Source organism: Petaurus breviceps, unplaced genomic scaffold (assembly GCF_028583685.1).
Source record: "Petaurus breviceps papuanus isolate PSGF00001 unplaced genomic scaffold, PetGlider_PUasm1.0 91041, whole genome shotgun sequence".
Lineage (NCBI taxonomy): Eukaryota > Metazoa > Chordata > Mammalia > Diprotodontia > Petauridae > Petaurus > Petaurus breviceps.
The window spans coordinates 25540171-25558237 of record NW_027187400.1 but is presented as its reverse complement, the minus strand read 5'-3'; the positions used below and the strand labels follow the sequence as shown (position 1 = coordinate 25558237).

Here is an 18067-nt window from a genome sequence, read left to right as displayed (position 1 = left end):
GGATACAGACCTAGTAGTGGGCTTGCTGGATACAAGTTTTATAGAGCTTTGTTTTATAGAGCACAGTTTTATAGAGGTTTGAGCATAGTTCCAAATTGCTCTCCAGAATGGTTGTATCAGTTTACAACTCCACCAACAGTGCATTAGTGTCCCAGTTTTCCCACATCCCATCAGCATTTTATCATTTTTCTTTTCTGTCATGCTAGACAGTCTGATAGGTATTAATCAGTATCTTAGATCTGCTTTAATTTGCATTTCTCTAATCAATAGTGATTTAGAGCCTTTTTTCATATGACTACAGATAGCTTTGATTTCTTTTTCTGAAAACTTCCTGTTCATATTCTTTGATCATTTATTAATTGGGGAGTAACTTGTATTCTTACAAATTTGTCTCAGTTCTCTATATATTTGAGAAATGAGACCTTTATCAGAGATACTTGCTATAAATCCCCCCCCCTTTCTGTTTTCCTTCTAATTTTGGTTGCATTGCCTTTGTTTGTGCTAAATCTTTTAAAATTTTATATAATCATAATCATCAATTTTATATTTTTTTAATGCTCTCTATTTCTTGTTTGGTCTAAATTCTTCCTTTCTCCATACATTTGACAGGTAAGCTATTTCGTGCTGCCCTAATTTGCTTATGGTATCTTATGTCTAAATCATGTACCCATTTTGACCTTATCTTGGTATATGAAATAAAATGTTGGTCTAGACCTAATTTCTGCCATATTGTTTTCTATTTTTCTCAGTAGTTTTTGTCAAAAAAAGTGAGCTTCCCCCCCTCCATCCCCCAAAGCTTGGATTGTTGTCTTTATCAAATACTAAATCTACTACAGCAATTTATTACAATGTATTGTGTACCTAATCTGTTCCGATGATTCACCAATCTATTTCTTAGCCAGTACCAGATTGTTTTGATGATTACCCCCTTTATAATACAGTTTGAGATCTGGCACAACTGGCCACCTTCCTTCCTGGTTTTTTCCTCATTAGTTCTCATAATATTTTTGACCTTTTGTTCTTCCAGATGAATTTCATTATTTTTTCTAACTCTGTAAATTTTTTCTGGTAGTTTGATTGGTATGACACTGAATAAGTAGATTAATTTAGGTAGAATTGTAATTTTTATTGTATTGGCTCAGCCCACCCATGAGCAATTAAGATTTTTCCAATTGTTCAGGTCTGACTTTATTCGTGTGAGAAGTGTTTTGTAATTGTGTTCATATAGTTCCTGGGTTCATCTTGGCAGATAGACTCCCAAGTATATTGTATTGTCTACAATTATTTTGACTGAAATTTCTCTTGCATTGGGCTTTGTGGGCAATATATAGAAATGCTGGTGATTTATGTGGATTTGTTTTATATTCTGCAACTTGGCTAAAGCTGTTAATTATTTCAAGTAGTTTTTTTTGTTTATTCTAGAGGATTCTCTAAGTATACCATCATATCCTCTGCAAAGAGTAACTGTTTTGTTTCCTCATTTTTCTAATTCCTGGCCCAGGCATGGCAGCTCACACCTATAATCCCTGCTTGTGGGCTGAGGCTAAGGCTGGGTCCCTTCAGTGTGAGAGCTCTGAGCTGCAGAAGGGCTAATGTTCATTTAACATCTACACTAAATTTAGCACCAATATGGGGAGCTGGGGCTGGGGCCGGATGCTGCCTAAGAAGAGGGTGAACCATCCCAGGTCAGAAACAGAGCAAGTCAAAAATCCGTGCAGATTGGCAGTGGGATTGGGCACTGTGCTTCTAGCTGGGATAAGACACAGAGACAATCTTAAGAAAATAAAAAAACGAAGAATGCACTTCCCTCTCTTTTTTGTAGAGATGGGCAATTGTAATTGTGGAATGTTGCATGTACTGTTAGACAGGCTGGCTCTGCTCAGCTGCTTTCCATATATATGTATGTGTGTGAGGCGCACACATATGTGTGTGTGTATTTGTTGTTTAGCTGTTTCAATTGAATCCAACTCTTCTTGACCCCTTTTTGGAGTTTTCTTGGCAGAGATACTGGACTGGTTTGCCATTTTCTTCTCCATCATTTTATGGATGAGGAAACTGAGGGAAATAGAGTGCAGTGACTTGCCCAGGGTGACACAACTAGTAAGTACCTGAGTCTAGATTTGAATTTAGGTCTTCCTGACTCCAGACCTGGCATTCAATGCACTGTGCTACCAGTCCCTCCCTCTCTCTTTCTGTATACGCACACATATATACACATAAGTGTACACATACATGCAAATATATATATATATATATATATATATGGAGAGAGACAAAGAGAGAGGGAGAGAGAGAGAGAGAGAGAGAGAGAGAGAGAGAGAGAGAGAGAGAGAGAGAGAATATATTTACAAGGGATGGGTTGCTGGCTAGAGAAGGGAAAGGAATATATTTGGAAATGATTTAAAGCATTTTTGCATATGACTATGTATAACTTTGATTTCTTCATCCAAAAACTGCCTGTTCATATCCTTTGACCATTTGTCAATTTGGGGAATGACTTGTATTCTTATAAATTTGACGAAGCTCTCTGTATATTTGAGATAAGAACCAAATCAACAACCCACCCCCAAAAAGATGGGAGTGGGTACAAAGAGGGGCGTGACCTCATTAGAAGTTCCTCTACCAATGCAGGGAGAGATGCCATGGAGAGGGTAATAAAACTGGTCCGGGCTCATACAGCCAGTCAATAACTCAGCAATGATTAGGCGCCAGTATGCATCAGAGGCAGGACTCGAACCCACGTTCCACTGGCTTGGAGCCCAGCTCGCCTTGGCACTCAGTGGCAGGGGCTTGACCGAGGGGGAGGTGGGTGGGAGAATTCTCAGCCTTTCCTGGCTCCTTCCCACCCGCCCGCGCAGACTAGAAGAGCGCAAGGGAGCCCCAAACCAAAGACTTTACCCGCAGGGCCCGCCCTCTCCAGAAGGGCCACCCGCGAGTGGGCGGGGCCAGCTCTGCCAGCTGCGGCCGCTGCCTCTAGCCGGGGCCCCCCATGCGCGCCTTGGCCCGGGCTCCCTTGCGCTCCCGCACCCCCAGGGTGAGTACAGTTCCGGGCTGAGCGCATGCACCCTTCCATTGCTGCGGAGCCCCGAAGATGAGCGCATCCTTAGTGGGGGGAGAGACGCAAAGGAGCGGCCTGGGGAGGAAGGCAGGAAGCGGGGTGGGGGGAACCCTCGTTTCATGCTGGCTCTTTTGATTCTCCCACCCCCACGCGTTTGCAAAACGAAATGGTGCTGGGAGACCTTTGCACCTGTTGGTGCCCAGGAGATCTGGTGCACTGTACCAGGGCTTGGACCAACCTCGCCCGGGGCTAGTTCAGAGCTGGCCCAGTGGGCCCCCAGGAGGCCGGCCGGGATTGAGGGTGGGGGCTGCCCCCCCCCGGGCCCAGGCTCAGCACCCTGAAAGTTCCCTTTATCCTTGAAACTGGGTGCCTGCCGGGCTCCCCTCTCCATCATGGAGACCCAGGTCTCAGGGCTCTTGCTATAATTTCTTCCGTGAAATTCGTAGGCTGAGCATCATGCACCCGTCGGGGGATTGGCGAGCCTCTGCTAGAGGCTTCCAGCTCGAGAGCTGAACTGCGAGTGTGTGTTGGGGGGGGGGGGAGGAGCGGTCACGTGGAGAGGGACGACCACTGGGGACAGCGCTCACAACTCGTCCACTCTCCCCTTTCCCCCAGGGCCCTGGACTGGAAAAGCCTCCTTCCCCCCACCCTCTGCACTGAATCAGCAGAATCTTTGCATTAACCATTTGATATTTCCCGAAATCCGCCTGTCCTGGCACTGGTCTGGCACTGACCGTCTCAGCCGCAGTAGGCTGCAGTCCGCCCCATGCCCCCGGTGCCCCTGCTGTCCCTTCGCTGGACTCCTCCCGCCAGAGGTTTTATTTATAAGCTGACTGCATGGGCGTGCTGGAATGAATGCACCATCTCCCAATGATACATGAGCCTTTGCACTCCTGGTGATTAAAACGATCCCTTGGCAGGCTGGAGGAGAGCCTTTCCATCCATTCCCAGGCCGATGAGCGAATTCTGCAGACTTTGAAAAACTGCAGCCCACTTCCCCTCCTCCCTGCAACCTCCCGGCACAACCGGGTTTTGCTTCCTGTGGCTCAAACCTCGGGCCTCCCCACTGAGTAATGGCATGTTGGTAGGATGTGAAACTAGGCCTCTTAAAGGTCTGCTTTGGTCAATTCAATACAGCAGGCATTTATTGAATGCCTACTGTATGCTTGGGCCCTGGGGATAGCAACACACAAAAAGGCAAAACAGCCTTGAGCCTCCAGAAACTTACATTCTGTCTTTGGAATGAGCCACATTCAAATCTTTGCCAAGCCAAGCCACCTGTGTGACCTTGTGAACCACCCAATCTCTAAACAGCTCAGTTTCCTCATCAGTAAAATGTACGAGATGGGGTAGATGACCTTCAAAGTCCTTTCCTGCTGGAAATCTGTGATCCCAAGATGATCATAGACATTCACTGACTTCCCAAAGGTCATACAGTGATTAAGGGCTAAAGCCAGATATCAAACTCGGCTCCTCCGCCTCCAAAGAGTATTTCACAGGCTGTTGGATTTAGGGCTAAAAGGAGTCTTAGAAATTCTGAAGTCTAGTCTCTTCATTATACAGACAAGGAAAGGGGCTCAGGTCATGTGATTTGATCAGGGTCACATAGCTAGTATCTTGACTGTGGTAGAGTCTGAACCCAAATCCTGACTCTAAAGCCAAAGCACTTTCCATTGTAGGACTCTGAATTTAGGTAGCAGAGCTTTGCTTTGGACCTGGGGCCTCTGACTCTGAAGCCGGTGTTCTTTTCTACTAATAGATGTGCTGTCTGCCTTTGTAACTCTAACATGTAGCATTAGCATATGTATATACACACACATACATATACATGTGGGTTTGTATATGTAGCCATATATACACGTATAATCGCATCATAACCATATGTGTATGCATATCTGTATTGTGTGTGTATACCCACATAGATACACATATGTGTGTGTGTCTGTGTGTGTATTTTAGTCCCAACCTGGAATTCTTTGGTCTAGGAAACTCTCCACCAATACAGATCATTGGATCATAGATCTCAGGGACCTCAGAGGTCACCTCGTTCAACCCTTTCATCTTACAGATGGGGGAAACTGAGGTCTAGGAAGTGACTTTTCCAAGGTCACACAGATACCAGAGGCAGACTTTGAACCCAGGTTTTCTGATTCCAGAGGTTTTTTTCCCTTTCACATGTACCAATCTGTCTCTATTAGCAACTTATTAAAAACTAATTAATTATTTTAGAATTAATTATAATTAATATAATATATTAATTATAATTAATATGTTTTATAATATTAAGACTCACTCATGGAAAAGACAAACAATGTGATACCCATTATACAGATATTAATGATTGTACTGTAGTTTATTTTATCTTAGATCCTGAGGTGTCACAGGGCCAATATTCATGCATCTGAGTCAGAGCTTGAACTCAGGTCTTCCTGACTCTGAGGAAACCCTCTATCCACTGTGACAGATTGCGTCTCATTTTTTACCTGGTAGGAGTTTAATATCCATTGGTTTAATTGAATTAAATGCCTGGCAGGGCTCGTATAATTTTCTGCTTCATCATTGGCAGCCTATACTCAATTTTCCACTGATTCTAAGTGCCCCCCTGGCAATCAGCCGGTGGCAAAATGTCCTCTCCCAGGGTAAAGGCCATCAGTCACCAAATGGGTGCCCAGATACCTCTGCCGAGGGCAGAGAGCTGCAATGTTATGAGCACATGGAAGGATGCCACCTTGTGGCTCTTGTCCTGCTCAGGCCCTAGAACAGGCTAGGGCTCAAGGCCTCCTCTGGAGTCTGTGGGGGAAGGGGCAGATTGTGGTGTATTTCCAGGGTGGAAATGCCTGTCCTCTGGAGCATCAGTAATAATAGCTGGTGTTCAACTCTGATCATGAAGACGTGATCTGACAATATTTTCTTATCAAAAACTGCTGCTGGGACCATCTCTTTTTTGTCTTTCAGTTCCCAGCGCCTAGAATGTGTTTGTTGAATTGAGTTTATAGTCTTAAGGTGTAGAGGTTAAGGGACTCATTTGTGGTCACGCATTTTAATGTGTATGTCCAGGCTGGGACAGGATTTGAACCCAGACCTTTCTGAATCAAAGGCCAACATTCTATTCACTATACCAGTGGTTCCCAACTTCTGGTTCCTCAAACCTTTTTCAATAACAACAAAAATGTATTGTGAACCCCTGGGATAACTGAATATACTATTCATTTGTTCAGTCATTTCAGTCGTGTCAGACTCTTTGTGGCCCCATTTGAGGTTTTCTTAAAGATTCTCGAGTTTTACCATTTCCTTTTCCAATTCATTTTACAGATGAGGAAACTGAGGCAAACAAGGTGAAGTGACTTGACCAGGGTCACACAGCTAGTAAATGTCTCAGGCCAGATTTGAACTCAGGAAGATGAGTCTTCTTGGAGATCTATGCACAATTGCGCTCCCTAGCAGCCACACTACTCAAAACTTTCTATAATTATTTACTACTTAAGGTTTGGATTTTTTAGCAGGAGTGTGGGAACCACCAAATAGGGACCACCATGATGCCTCTTTTTTTTTTTTTGAAAGGGGAAGGTAGGGCAATTGGGTTAAGTGACTTGCCCAAAGTCACACAGCTAGTTTTGTGTTAAGTATCTGAAGTCAGATTTGAACTCAGGTCCTCCTGACTCCAGGGCCGGTGCTCTATTCACTGTGCCACCTAGCCACCCCAACCATGAGCCCCCCAGTCAGAGAAGGAAGAGACTTGCCCCCAGGGTTGAATCAGGAGTAGTAAGAAACAGGGGCAGGATTTGAACCTAGGTCTTCCAACTCCACATTCAGAACTTGTTCTACAGGCCCAGACTTGTTATATTTCTAATTCAACTGAGCAAACATTATTTTTTTTTTGAGCAAACATTTATTAGTTCAGCACCTGTCCTATGTATGCTAAGAGTGACACAGCCGTGAAGTAGGATTATAGACTTAAGTCCTGCTTCAGACACCTATTGGCTGTGAGACCCCAGGGGAGTCATTTAACTGGTCTCTGCCCCAGGCTACTCCCTAGGACTTTAAACCTCGGACAAGTGCTTCTTTGCCTTGGGAGAGGGAGCTACTTATGAGTCCCCCTGACAAATGTCCAACGTGCTGTTGGGTTCTGGGTATACAGAGACAAAGGAAATAATTCTTGTCCTCAGGTGTCTGGGGAGGGGCACACAACATGTGCACAAGATATAATGTATTTTCAGAGTTTCTGTATAGACAAAATCAGTGTGTCTAAGTTAAGGAGAAAGTTGTCTGATGGGAAAAAGTCTTGTGTCAAATTTCTCTGATAAGGGCCTGGTATCCAAGATATAGAAACAATTAACAAATATACACACACGTGTACAAGTGTGTGTTTGTTAAAAATAAAAAAGAGGAAGTATTTTTTAGGAGGGAGAATGAGCTGATAAGTAAGGCGAGGGGAAGGTGGGGCAGTCAGGAAGAGACTAGTGCCAGCGTGGGCACCTGAACTTCAGTTTGAAAAGGAAGCTGGGGATTCTAAGAGGGGAGGGGAGGAGGGAGTGCATTCCAGGCCTGGGAGAACCCGGTTTGCAGAGGTTTGAATGTGGGATGTGGAGTGCATATGTGGAGATGCAGAACAAACAGGCTAATTTATGATTTGTTTGTTTTTACATTCAGTATAAATTATCTTTGTTGTTTGCTGTTTTAAAAGTTTATTGATGTTCTTTTTTTTACATCACAGTCACTTCCTGAAGATTGCTATCCCTTCCCACCCCCACCAATAGAACCTTCCCTTGTAACAAGCAAGACTGTATAGTGTATAGCACCAATGCAATATTTACAGCACCCACAATCATGATAAAGACCATGACTATAAGTATTGCAAGATGTTCAATCTCAAAATATACCAAACTTTCCAGATAGAGGACAGAACTGAAGCATTTATTTAGACAACAGAAAACCGAATCCCAAAACCAGAGAACCGATTCCATCATAGTACCAAAGATATTCAGAAACCATAATAACGCTGAGAGCCACAGCATCCTTCAGCCTTCCCACAAACCAGTACAAGCTCAGTATCTACTCACAAACCTCTCTATCTCCTTGCCTGAGCATCCTCTCTCCCCACAGTCTGGCTGGCTCTGACCACCAGCTTCCTGTGGGCTCTGCTTACCTTCAGCAGACTCCTCCCACCACACACTCCATGTTACTACATTCAGCCTATCAGGGGGCAGAGTTTATCTTCACAGCAGGGAAGCTTCCTGTGGGCTCTGCTTCCCTTCAGCAAATTCCCTCCATCACAGGCTCCATGTGATTACATTCAGCCTATTAGGGGGCTGAGTTTACTTTCAAAGCAGGGGAGGTCTTCAAACCCCCCCCCCCCAGGTCTGTTAAGGGGCAGGGAAGATCTTCAAATCCCATTCCCATTACAGACTGTTAAGCCTAATAAGTAGAATCATGGATGACAGTGTATGTACCTTTCTGCACCTGTGGTCTGCCTTCCACCAGCTGGGGGCAGGCCAGTTGGACTGGGATGGAGAATATGTGAAAGGGAGGAGTGGGAAATAAGATGGGTGAGAATGTGGGAGCCGGGTGACAGAGGACTTGAAATGTTGGCTGGGGGACTTTGTGTGTCATTCCCAAGGCAGTAGGGAGCTGCGGATGATATAAGAGGTGGGGAGGGACATGGCAGCTGTGTAGAATGGATTTGGGAGAGTGAGAGGGTAGAAGCTGGACATGATGATGGTCCAGGGAAGGGTAAGGAGGACCCGAACCAAGGTAGTGTGTGTTTGGAGATAGGGGGGGGGGGCTTGGGGGGAGGGGGGGGAGGGGGGAGGAAAGAGTGCTAGATTTGACAAAATCAATCAATGAACATTGATTAAGTACTTACTATGAACCAGCCATCTGGGATACAAAAAAGGTAAAAGAGCCCCTGCTCTCCAGGAGCTTGCAGTGTAACAGGGGAGACAACATGAAGACATATACAGGGCAAGCTATAAACAGCTTAAATAGGAGATAATCAACAGAGGGAGGGCACTGGAGCTAAGAGGGTTTGGGGGGGGGGGTCTTCCTGTAAAAGGTGGCATTTGAGTTGGGCCTTGAAGGAAGCCAGAGAGGTCAGTAGGTGGAGAGGAGGGAGGCTGGGGGGAGTGTTCTAAGTATGGGGAGACAGGCAGAGGCGATGAGCCTCTTGGAGGTGGGGGATGAGGGACAGGAAAGAGGCAAAGACGGCCTTAAGGTGGTGCCCGTGGGTGCCTGGGAAGATGGGGGTCCATCAGCAGAACTAGGGAGTCAGGAGGGGAGGTGCGGATTTTATACTCTAAGCAGGTGGCATGCATATGTTAAAGTGCTTGCCTTCTCAAGGAGAGAAATTGGAACTCAAAAAAAAAATAAATGTTAAAAAATTTTTGTTTACATGTAATCGAGAAAGATAAAATATTAAGTATCAGAAAAAGAAAATGCATCCTCTGGGGAATATGCCTAGAGGACACCCTCTGAGCATGTGCCAAGAGGGTGGGCTGGTGCCTTCCCGGGGATGTCCCGGGACTCCTGCCTCCAGGTCTGGCCCGAGCATCGAGGACCAGCTTGGGAGCAGGATGAGCTAGGGGAAGGCATTCAGGCAGGCAGTTTTGAGGACATGATGTACTAGAGAGGGGATGACAACCAGGAGGGACCTTGTGCTATGACTTTTTAATAGATGGGTTATATTTAACATCAGAAAATTCCATGGCAGAGAAGTGTTTGTTTGGGGGTATGTGGAGTCCTGTGTGTTTTAGGGAGCCTCTGCTCACACTTTTTTCAGTGGAAAGGAGCTGTCCCTGATCTCAGAGGTTGTCCAGAGCCTCTGGGTTAATGGCCCTTTGGACAAAGAATCTCACTTGGGCAAGGGCTGCAGTCGTCACTACCCAAATAGAAGTGTTTGGCAATTCTCCCCCATTGCCCCCTTCCTTCCCCCCCCCCCCCATACCTCTGTTTGTAGGTCACCAGGAGAAGGAAGCAGAGACATGCCTGTTACTCTTGGGGCGTGGTCCTCACCAGTTTCCTTATGGGCCTCCCCTGGTGACCTGTTGGTGTGGCCTTGCTGGCAGCCCTCATGGTTGACTTTGGGCCAATCCCTGAGTCTGGGGACCCTGGCCTCCTGTGGCCATGGATGCCAGGCCTTCATGCCTTGCTTTGTGCCCCATGAGACAAACTGCCATCCTCTGAGAGCTGGAGGGGACTTTGGGTGATCACCAGTCCTGATACCTTATTTTGCAAGTGAAGAAATTCCAATCCTGGCTCAGTCATTTACTAGACATGGTACCTTGGCCAGTGGATCAGTGAGTATTTATTAACTGCCTACTGACACATAGTAGAGGTTAAATGACTTGCCCAGGATCACAAAAGGTTGTAAGCATCAGAGTCAGGATTTGAATCCATAACCTCCGATTCCAGATGTAGCTTTCCTCCTGCACCAATCTGACTACCTCATGGTGTGGGTTTATTGGAGAAAAAGTCCTGGGCCTGTAATCAGCTGAGGAGTGGTTTTGAATTCTGCCTCTGATACTTATTTGACAGATCAGGAAATTGAGGCTCATAGGCACCATTACTTGGCCAAGGACACACAGTTAGTAAGTAGCCCAGAGACGCTTGCAAACAGTTAGGTGATTGTTGTTTAGTGACTCCTTTGGGGACTTTCTTGGCAAGGATACTGCAGTGTTTGCCCTTTCCTTCTCCGGCTCATTTTACAGATGAGGAGACTGAGGCAAGCAGGGTGAAGTGACTTGCCCAGGGTCATACAGCTAGGAAGTATCTGAGTGTGAACATGAACTCAGAAAGATGAGACTTCCTGACTTCAGCCTTGGTATTCTATCCACTGTGCCACCTAGCTGCCCAACACTCACATGGTCATGTTCTGTACTATCAAGGACCAGAAAGGTAGATGGGAGCCGTGTTGGAAGGGTTTTAAATGGCAGGCAGAGGGTTTTTATATCTGATCCTAGTGGGCAGCAAGGAACCACTGATCATTTTCAGGGAGGGGAATGAATGTCTGGTCAGATGAATTTGTCAGCTGAGGATTATGGAGATGAAAGGCTAATCCTCAGTTAGACCCTTTTGAGCTGTGTGATCTTGGGCAAATCTCTTGCCCTCCAAGAGCCTTAGTTTCCCTATCTGCAAAATGGGGACAAGAGTACTTGTATTCATTCCACTGCAGAATTAGTGTGAAACATCAATGGAACACCAAGAAATGATTAAACACCCATTATGTGGGAAGCACAACGTTAGGCACCCAGACTGAAAAGCTAAAAAGTAAAACCGACAAACTTGAAAATGCTGAAGAGATGGCAGTGAGCCCTATTTTCAGCCGGTGACGCTACATATGGCTTTCCCTCTGTACAGCTTGTCCTTAGCTGTCTTAAGGAGCCACGGCTGGGGCTTTCTCCACTGACGCAGATTGGAACCTTTTGATGCTTTCACAGAGTTTTGAAGCCAAAAACTCCATCCTGCCACATCGAATCTTCTAGCGGCCAGTCTCTCCAGGCAGAGCTGAGCTTCTCCTGGCCAGGCCTGTGCCCAAAGCCTTTCCAGCCCCTAGTGGGACTTGGCTAGAACTCGGGCTTAGCCGGCATAGCTTCGGAGACCCTGGGGTCACTTCCACTGATGAGGGGAGGGGTCTGGCAAGAAGACCCTCTGAACAACCCTGGCCCATCTTTATGGGGCAAGGTCTGCATTCGAATTCGGGCTCAGCCATTTACCAGACGTGGTACCCTGTCGGGTCAATCTATGAGCATTGATTAAGCACCTACTGACACAGTAAACCCTTAATAAATGTGCTGTTATCACTTGTTTCTTCATCTGTAAAATGAGAGGGCAGCTAGGGGGCACCATAGTGCACAGAGCACCAGGCCTGGAGTCAGGAAGAGGCATCTTCCTGAGTTCAAATCCAGCCTTAGATGCTGTGTGACCTTGGGCAAGTCCCTTCACCTGGTTTGCCTCAGTTTCCTCATCTGTAATATGAGCTGAAGAAGGAAATGGCAAACCACATCAGTATCTCTGCCACAAAACCCCCAAATGGGATCACAGAGAATTGGGCCCGTTTGAATATGACTAAACAACAAGAGACCCCCTTCCTGGTCAAAATCTATGACTCTGACGATTCAAATGAAGTCGTTCGTCCTTCATTCTCAAAGAGGACTGATGACCTCAGAAGGGTGAGTGAGCCAGACCCGTGCAGATGAAGTAATGAATTGGGAAGTGCAATGGAAACCAGGCAGATGGTGGGTTTGTTTGCTTGTTTCCCTCATTAGACTGTGAGCTCCATGAGGGCAGGGACGTCTTTCACCTTTCTTTGTATTCCCAGCACTTAGCACAGAGTCTGGAATACAGTAGGTGCTGGATAAATGCTTATTGACTGACTTGGCTGACACCTCCTTCATTTAATCATCTGGGATAGGACAGACTTCTCTTCTTTACCTAGGGGGTTGTGCCCAAAGGGTTGGACCCCTTTGATTTGTCGGTCAAGCCCCACACCCAGTTAGGTAACACTTTTCAGCGTTGTGTTGAGGGCATGGTATAAGAGGAGAGGAAAGGAAAGGAAAGGAGATATGAGAGAGAAGGGGAGAGAGGAGGGGAAGATGATTGGGCCCCCATTTGGGCAGCTCAGACTATTCACAGACTACTCAATCAATGGGAAGCAAATTGTGATGGAAACCTCCCTAGTTAATTTGGAGTTTACTGGCTAGATTTCTTTCTCAAAGATCATGCCTTAAACTCAATTCACTCTGGATCTCATTGATTAGACAACAGACAGGTCTCTCTACCCAAGCACCAATTAATTTGGGGCCCTCCTGCCTCAGAGTGAATGTAAATAATAACTTTCTCTTTTGGACAGCAACTCTGAGGGTCTTCCCCCAGTCCCTCACAGTTTTTTGTTGTTTGTTTTAAATTAAAGGGGCCACTTCTTAAAGAGGTCTATTCACTGAATGGGTGTTGCCTCACTCAAATTGAGAACTGTTAAAGCCCTTAGCTTAAAAAGACCATGGTCCCCCACTGCATCCTGGGCCATCTCCAGTCATCCTGAACTATATCTGGCCACTGGACCCAGACGGCTCTGGAGGAGAAAATGAGTCTGGTGACTGAAAAACCTTCCTCACTTAAATCCAATTCATTTGCATGTCACTCCAGTACTGCCCTGATGTAATGGTCCTCTTGAAGAAGGACAAACCACAGTTGTCTTTCCCTGTTAGATTGGAAGCTCCTTGAGGACAAGGTTTGTCTTTTTTCCTCCCTGTATTTTTATCCCCAGCATTTGCTGTGCCTGGAACATAATAGACTCTTAATAAATGTAATAAATGTTTCTCTAAGACCGAAAATTGCCCATCGGGTCACCTGCACCTTCCTTATCTGAGAGTTGCTTAGACTAAAGAAATAGCTGGTTTAGTCCCTGTCTCCAGTTTTTATATTTGAGGAAAGTGAAGTTTCTAGAACTATCGTCAGAGACAGGACTCCCCGAATCTGACCCAGCCCTCCCAGGCACCACGCCTGTGCTGCTGTCTCTCAAAGCTTATCTTTTTTTTTTTTTCCCAAACAGAAAGAAAATATTGGGTATTTCACTCCTGTGCACACTTTAAAAATTCCAAGGCCAAAGGAGGGATTCCCCAGAAAAGTCCCGCCCTTCCTTCCTTTCCCGTCACCCTTTTGGCTTAGGCAGACCGAAAGGGCAGCGGGGTACGGGGGAGTGGGAACCGAAGGCGGGGTCAAGCAGGACCCTCCTCTCTCAGCTCCTCCCTTGCTCGGAGATCCCTTCTAGTTAACCAGAAACCGCTCTGTTGGCTGAGACGTCTGTTTGGCCTGTGATCACTTGATCAGAGAAAGTTTCAGATCTTGTGACCTGTTGCCCTCTGCTTCTCTCACTAGGGACAGCTGAAGGGAGGAGAGGTGAGCCCCATCTGGAGCCTCTGGTGGGGCCCACATCCCGCAGACTCTTTGGGAGCCTGGCATATCCTCAGCCTTGCAAAGGTGAGTCTGTTTTCCCAAAACCTGGATGGAGTTTCTCAAGCCCCAGGTAGAGGGAGAGAAAACTTCAGTAGGATCCTCTAGAGAAACAGGCGTCCTGAGGGAGGACCTGTTCAAATGTAAACTTGTGGAAAACACTTAAGCTCAGGAACTTCCATGTTTTTATTTGTAAGGGAAGGGGGTGGGACTAGGTGGTCTCCGGGTTCATTTCAGCTCCAGGCCAATGACTTGATGATTTAGAGCCTGGAAAGGACTTCAGATATCCTCCTCCACAGTTGACTTACGGTAATGACCTGTCCAAGGTCACCCAGCAAGTAGCAAAGTCAGAATCCTCACCTACTCCCGCCTCCTCCTTTTGTGACCCTGGGCAGGTCACTTAATAACATTTTTGTTGTTGAGTTGTTTCAGTCACATCTGGGGATGCTTGTTGTTGTTCTGTCATGTTGGACTGTTCATTACTCTATTTGGGCAAAGATGTAGCGATTACGATTTGCCGGTTCCTTCTCCAGTTCATTTTACAGATGAGGAAACTGAGGCAAACAGAGGCTAAGTGACTTGCCCAGGGTCACAAAGCTAGTAAATTTCCAAGGTCAGATTTGAACTTGGGTCTTCCTGACTCTAAGCTTGATGCCACCTAACTGCCCCTATCTGGGCCTCAGTTTCCTCATCTGTAAAATGAGAGGTAATGGCTCTTTTCCATGCCTGGAGTGAACTCCTTTCAGGTTTCCCTCCCTCCTACTCCAAGCTGTTAGTGCCTCTCCCCCTAAACTTGTTTTTAATCTTTTATTTATATTACATGTATTTATCTGTGACTGTTTTATTTCCTCCTATGGAATATAAGCTGTTTGAGGGCAGGACTTATTTATGTCCTTGTATCCCGAGGGCAGGGCTTCTTAACCATTTTGTGTGCCCTGGGTTCCCTATGGATTGCTTCACAGAATCAAGTTTTTAAATGCATAAAGTAAAATATAGAGTATGTAAAATAGAGCCATATTGCACAGATGGCTGGCTGGGTCTGGAGTCAGGAAGACTCATCTTTCTGAGTTCAAATCCAGCCTCAGACACTTACTAGCTGTGTGACCCTGGGCAAGTCATTTAACCCAGTTTACCTCAGTTTCCTCATCTGTAAAATGAGTTGGAGAAGGAAAAGCTAAACTACTTCTAGGTGTCTCTGCCAAGAAAATCCCAAATGAAGGCACAGAGATGTCAGACACGCCTGAAACAATTCAACAATAACCCCCCAAAATATAGAGGGTTACAAAGGAATCAGTTAGATAGAAATAATAATATAACCTTTTCCCAGTCCTTAGCCCCCCTGAGCTCTATCCTTGTCTTTCTTCTCTAGACTGTGAGCTCCCTGAGGGCAGGCAGCCTTTGGCCTTTGCCTTTGTTCCACACTCAGCATCCAGTTACTGCTTAGTAAGCCAAGCTTGATGACTGATTGGTTGGTTGGTTGGTTGGCTGGTCTGTCTAAGGTCCCTTCCAGCCTTAAATCTTCGGTTTTCTGTTGCTCCTTGAAAAGTGACATTCAGAAATGTGAAGCGTCTTATCCAGGGTCACTTGTTTGTGGCAGAATGAGATGCCCACAGATTATTCCTGCTGGAGGCATCATCTCCACTGACCAGCAGCAGTCTGCCAAGCTGAATGGTTTTTGTAAATGGAGCCACAACCATATCGTGATTCCAGATTTGCTGCATCATCCCTTTGGAATGATCTTTTGTTGTTGTTTAAGTGAAACACTGGTTTATTTAAAATTTTTTTTGCCCCATAGGGTAGGTGTTATGGGAATGGGAATCTGAAGATCTTCCCTGCCCTTTGGCCCTTTGATAGGCTTGAGTGACTCTGAGAACCTTCCCTGGTTTGAAAATATACTCTGCCCCCTAATAGGCTGAATGTGGTCACATGGAGCCTGTGGCAGGAGGCTTGTTTTTCAGGAGCACCCACACCTTGTTACTTTGTGACTGGGCAGTGGATCAAGAGGGTTGTGACATTCTCTGAGCCAGAAGGCTACATATACCCTGGTGTGAGGTTTTGCTTTGGGGCTCACTTTGGGAAGAGTTGTGTGATTTGGCCAGTTAAGATTCTGGGCAGCCACTGAGCCCCCTGGCTTTGAAAACCCAGATGTTGGTGCTTCCCTTTCTGGTAACTGACTAGGTATGGATGTAATGGTCAGACAGCTGGAAGCCTGTCTGCTGATCTGTCTGTTTGTAACTTCTGCTTGTATTCTCTGAAATTCAGGGTGCTGACCTTTCCCCCTGAACTAGGTAAATGATATATGTTTGATGATTAAAGTAAGATTGCTAACCCATTTTGAGGTGCTTTCCTTTAGAAAAGCAGATCTAAGCACCTGTATTGGCAGCCACCCTGGGGATGCTGGGGTGCTTGCTGCTACAGTAGATAATGAGTAGGATTAAGCACTCACTTCACTGAGGGAATTCTTAGGGGGATTTTCAGAAAGGGAAAAGTCCTTCTGTAACATTAATAGTCATAGCCTTTCCATAGAGATCGTGGGACCTCAGAGCTAGGAGGGCCCTTAGAACACAGACTATGAGAGCAGGGAGGGCCCTTAGAACAGGAAATGTCGGAGCTGAGAGGGCCCTTAGAACACAGGATGTCAGAGCTAGGAGGGGCCTTAGAACACAGGATGTCAGAGCAGGGAGGGCCCTTAGAACAGGGAATGTCGGAGCTGAGAGGGCCCTTAGAACACAGGATGTCAGAGCTGGGAGGGGCCTTAGAACACAGGATGTCTGAGCTGGGAGGACCCTTAGAACACAGGATGTCCAAGCTAGGAGGGGCCTTAGAACAGGGAATGTCAGAGGTGGAGGGCCCTTAGAACAGAGAATGTCAGAGCTGGGAGGGCCCTTAGAACACAGACAGAGAGTTGGGAGGGCTCTAGAGCAGAGCCTTGTCAGGACTGGGAAGACCTTGCCAAAGAGATCTCCATCACATTCAGCCCCTTCATTATGGGTAGAAGGACACCAAAGCCCAAAGCGGGGCAGTGATTTAATGTGGTCCTTCTGGTCACTGGTAGAGCCCTATGGGCCTGGAGCCCAGATCTCCTGATTCCCAGGCACTGGCTTGTTCCATTTCCCTGGGCAGAATTTGAATAGGTTTTTGTATGTGGGTTCTATGGTTATTGCCCAGTATCCAGAGGGATGGTTTCCCTCTAAACATGAAGAACAGGGCCTGGAAGTGGAGATTTAGCTGTGGCCAGCAGAATGCCTCCCGCCTCCCCCACCCCCCAGTAGCTGGCCAGGGTGGGGTCAGAAGAGTGGGAGAGGCTTTGCTTCTGGAAGGGAACCCGTGAGCTTGGCTGTGTCAGGAGATTAGACCTCAGGCTCCAACCTGAGTGACAGAGAGCATGGCTGGCCCCTTAGCTCCCTCCCTCCCCGTGTCCCTTGCTCATTACTGACTCTGGGACTCACTTAGCTGACTTCTTTTCCTGATTCTGCCTCAGTCTTGCTATATGACCTTGAGCAAGTTTTTTCCCCCGTGCCTCAGTTTACCTCCCCTGTACAAATAGATGTTAAGGTAATTTGGGGTGGGGGGAGAAGGGGCTGGCAGCTGGAGGGATCAGGAAAGATTTCATGTAGAAAGTAGCACTTCAGTTGGACTCTGAGGGAAGCTGAGGATTTTTAAGAGGTTCGGAGGGGGAGGCTGGGGGATGGTTGGGTCATAGATTCAGAGCCGGAAGCTGCAGCATCCTGTATGAGACCAGAATGTGTAGAGTACTTGTCTCTCCCGTTAGCATTTGGGCTCCTGGAGCTGAAAGGGACCCCACTGACCACCTCATCCAACCCCCTTCCCTTACAGATAAAAACACCAAAGTTCATCGAGGTTAAGTGTTTTCCCCAAGTTTATGACTGACTGTGTTTTTAACTTTATGTCTCTAGCACTTAGCACAGTGACAGACACACTGTAAGGGCTTAATAAATGCTTGTTAATTGATCAGTTTGTTGTAGATGGAGAACCTCATGGGAAAGCATTTGCTTAGTTTCACCCTCCCCCCCTCAGGCAATTGGGGTTAAATGAATCCCAGGG

The 18067-nt window shown here is 46.4% G+C and overlaps 1 protein-coding gene across 1 annotated transcript in view; it reads left to right on the top strand.

The window, feature by feature from the left end:
* The first annotated feature begins 2713 nt into the window (after window positions 1–2713).
* Window positions 2714–18067, top strand: part of H6PD (hexose-6-phosphate dehydrogenase/glucose 1-dehydrogenase) — a 63575-nt gene continuing 48221 nt past the window's right edge. Inside the window, 3 exon segments of the mRNA XM_069079168.1 lie at window positions 2714–2765; window positions 2768–3034; window positions 13928–14029. Coding sequence (XP_068935269.1) covers window positions 2714–2765; window positions 2768–3034; window positions 13928–14029 — 421 coding nt within the window.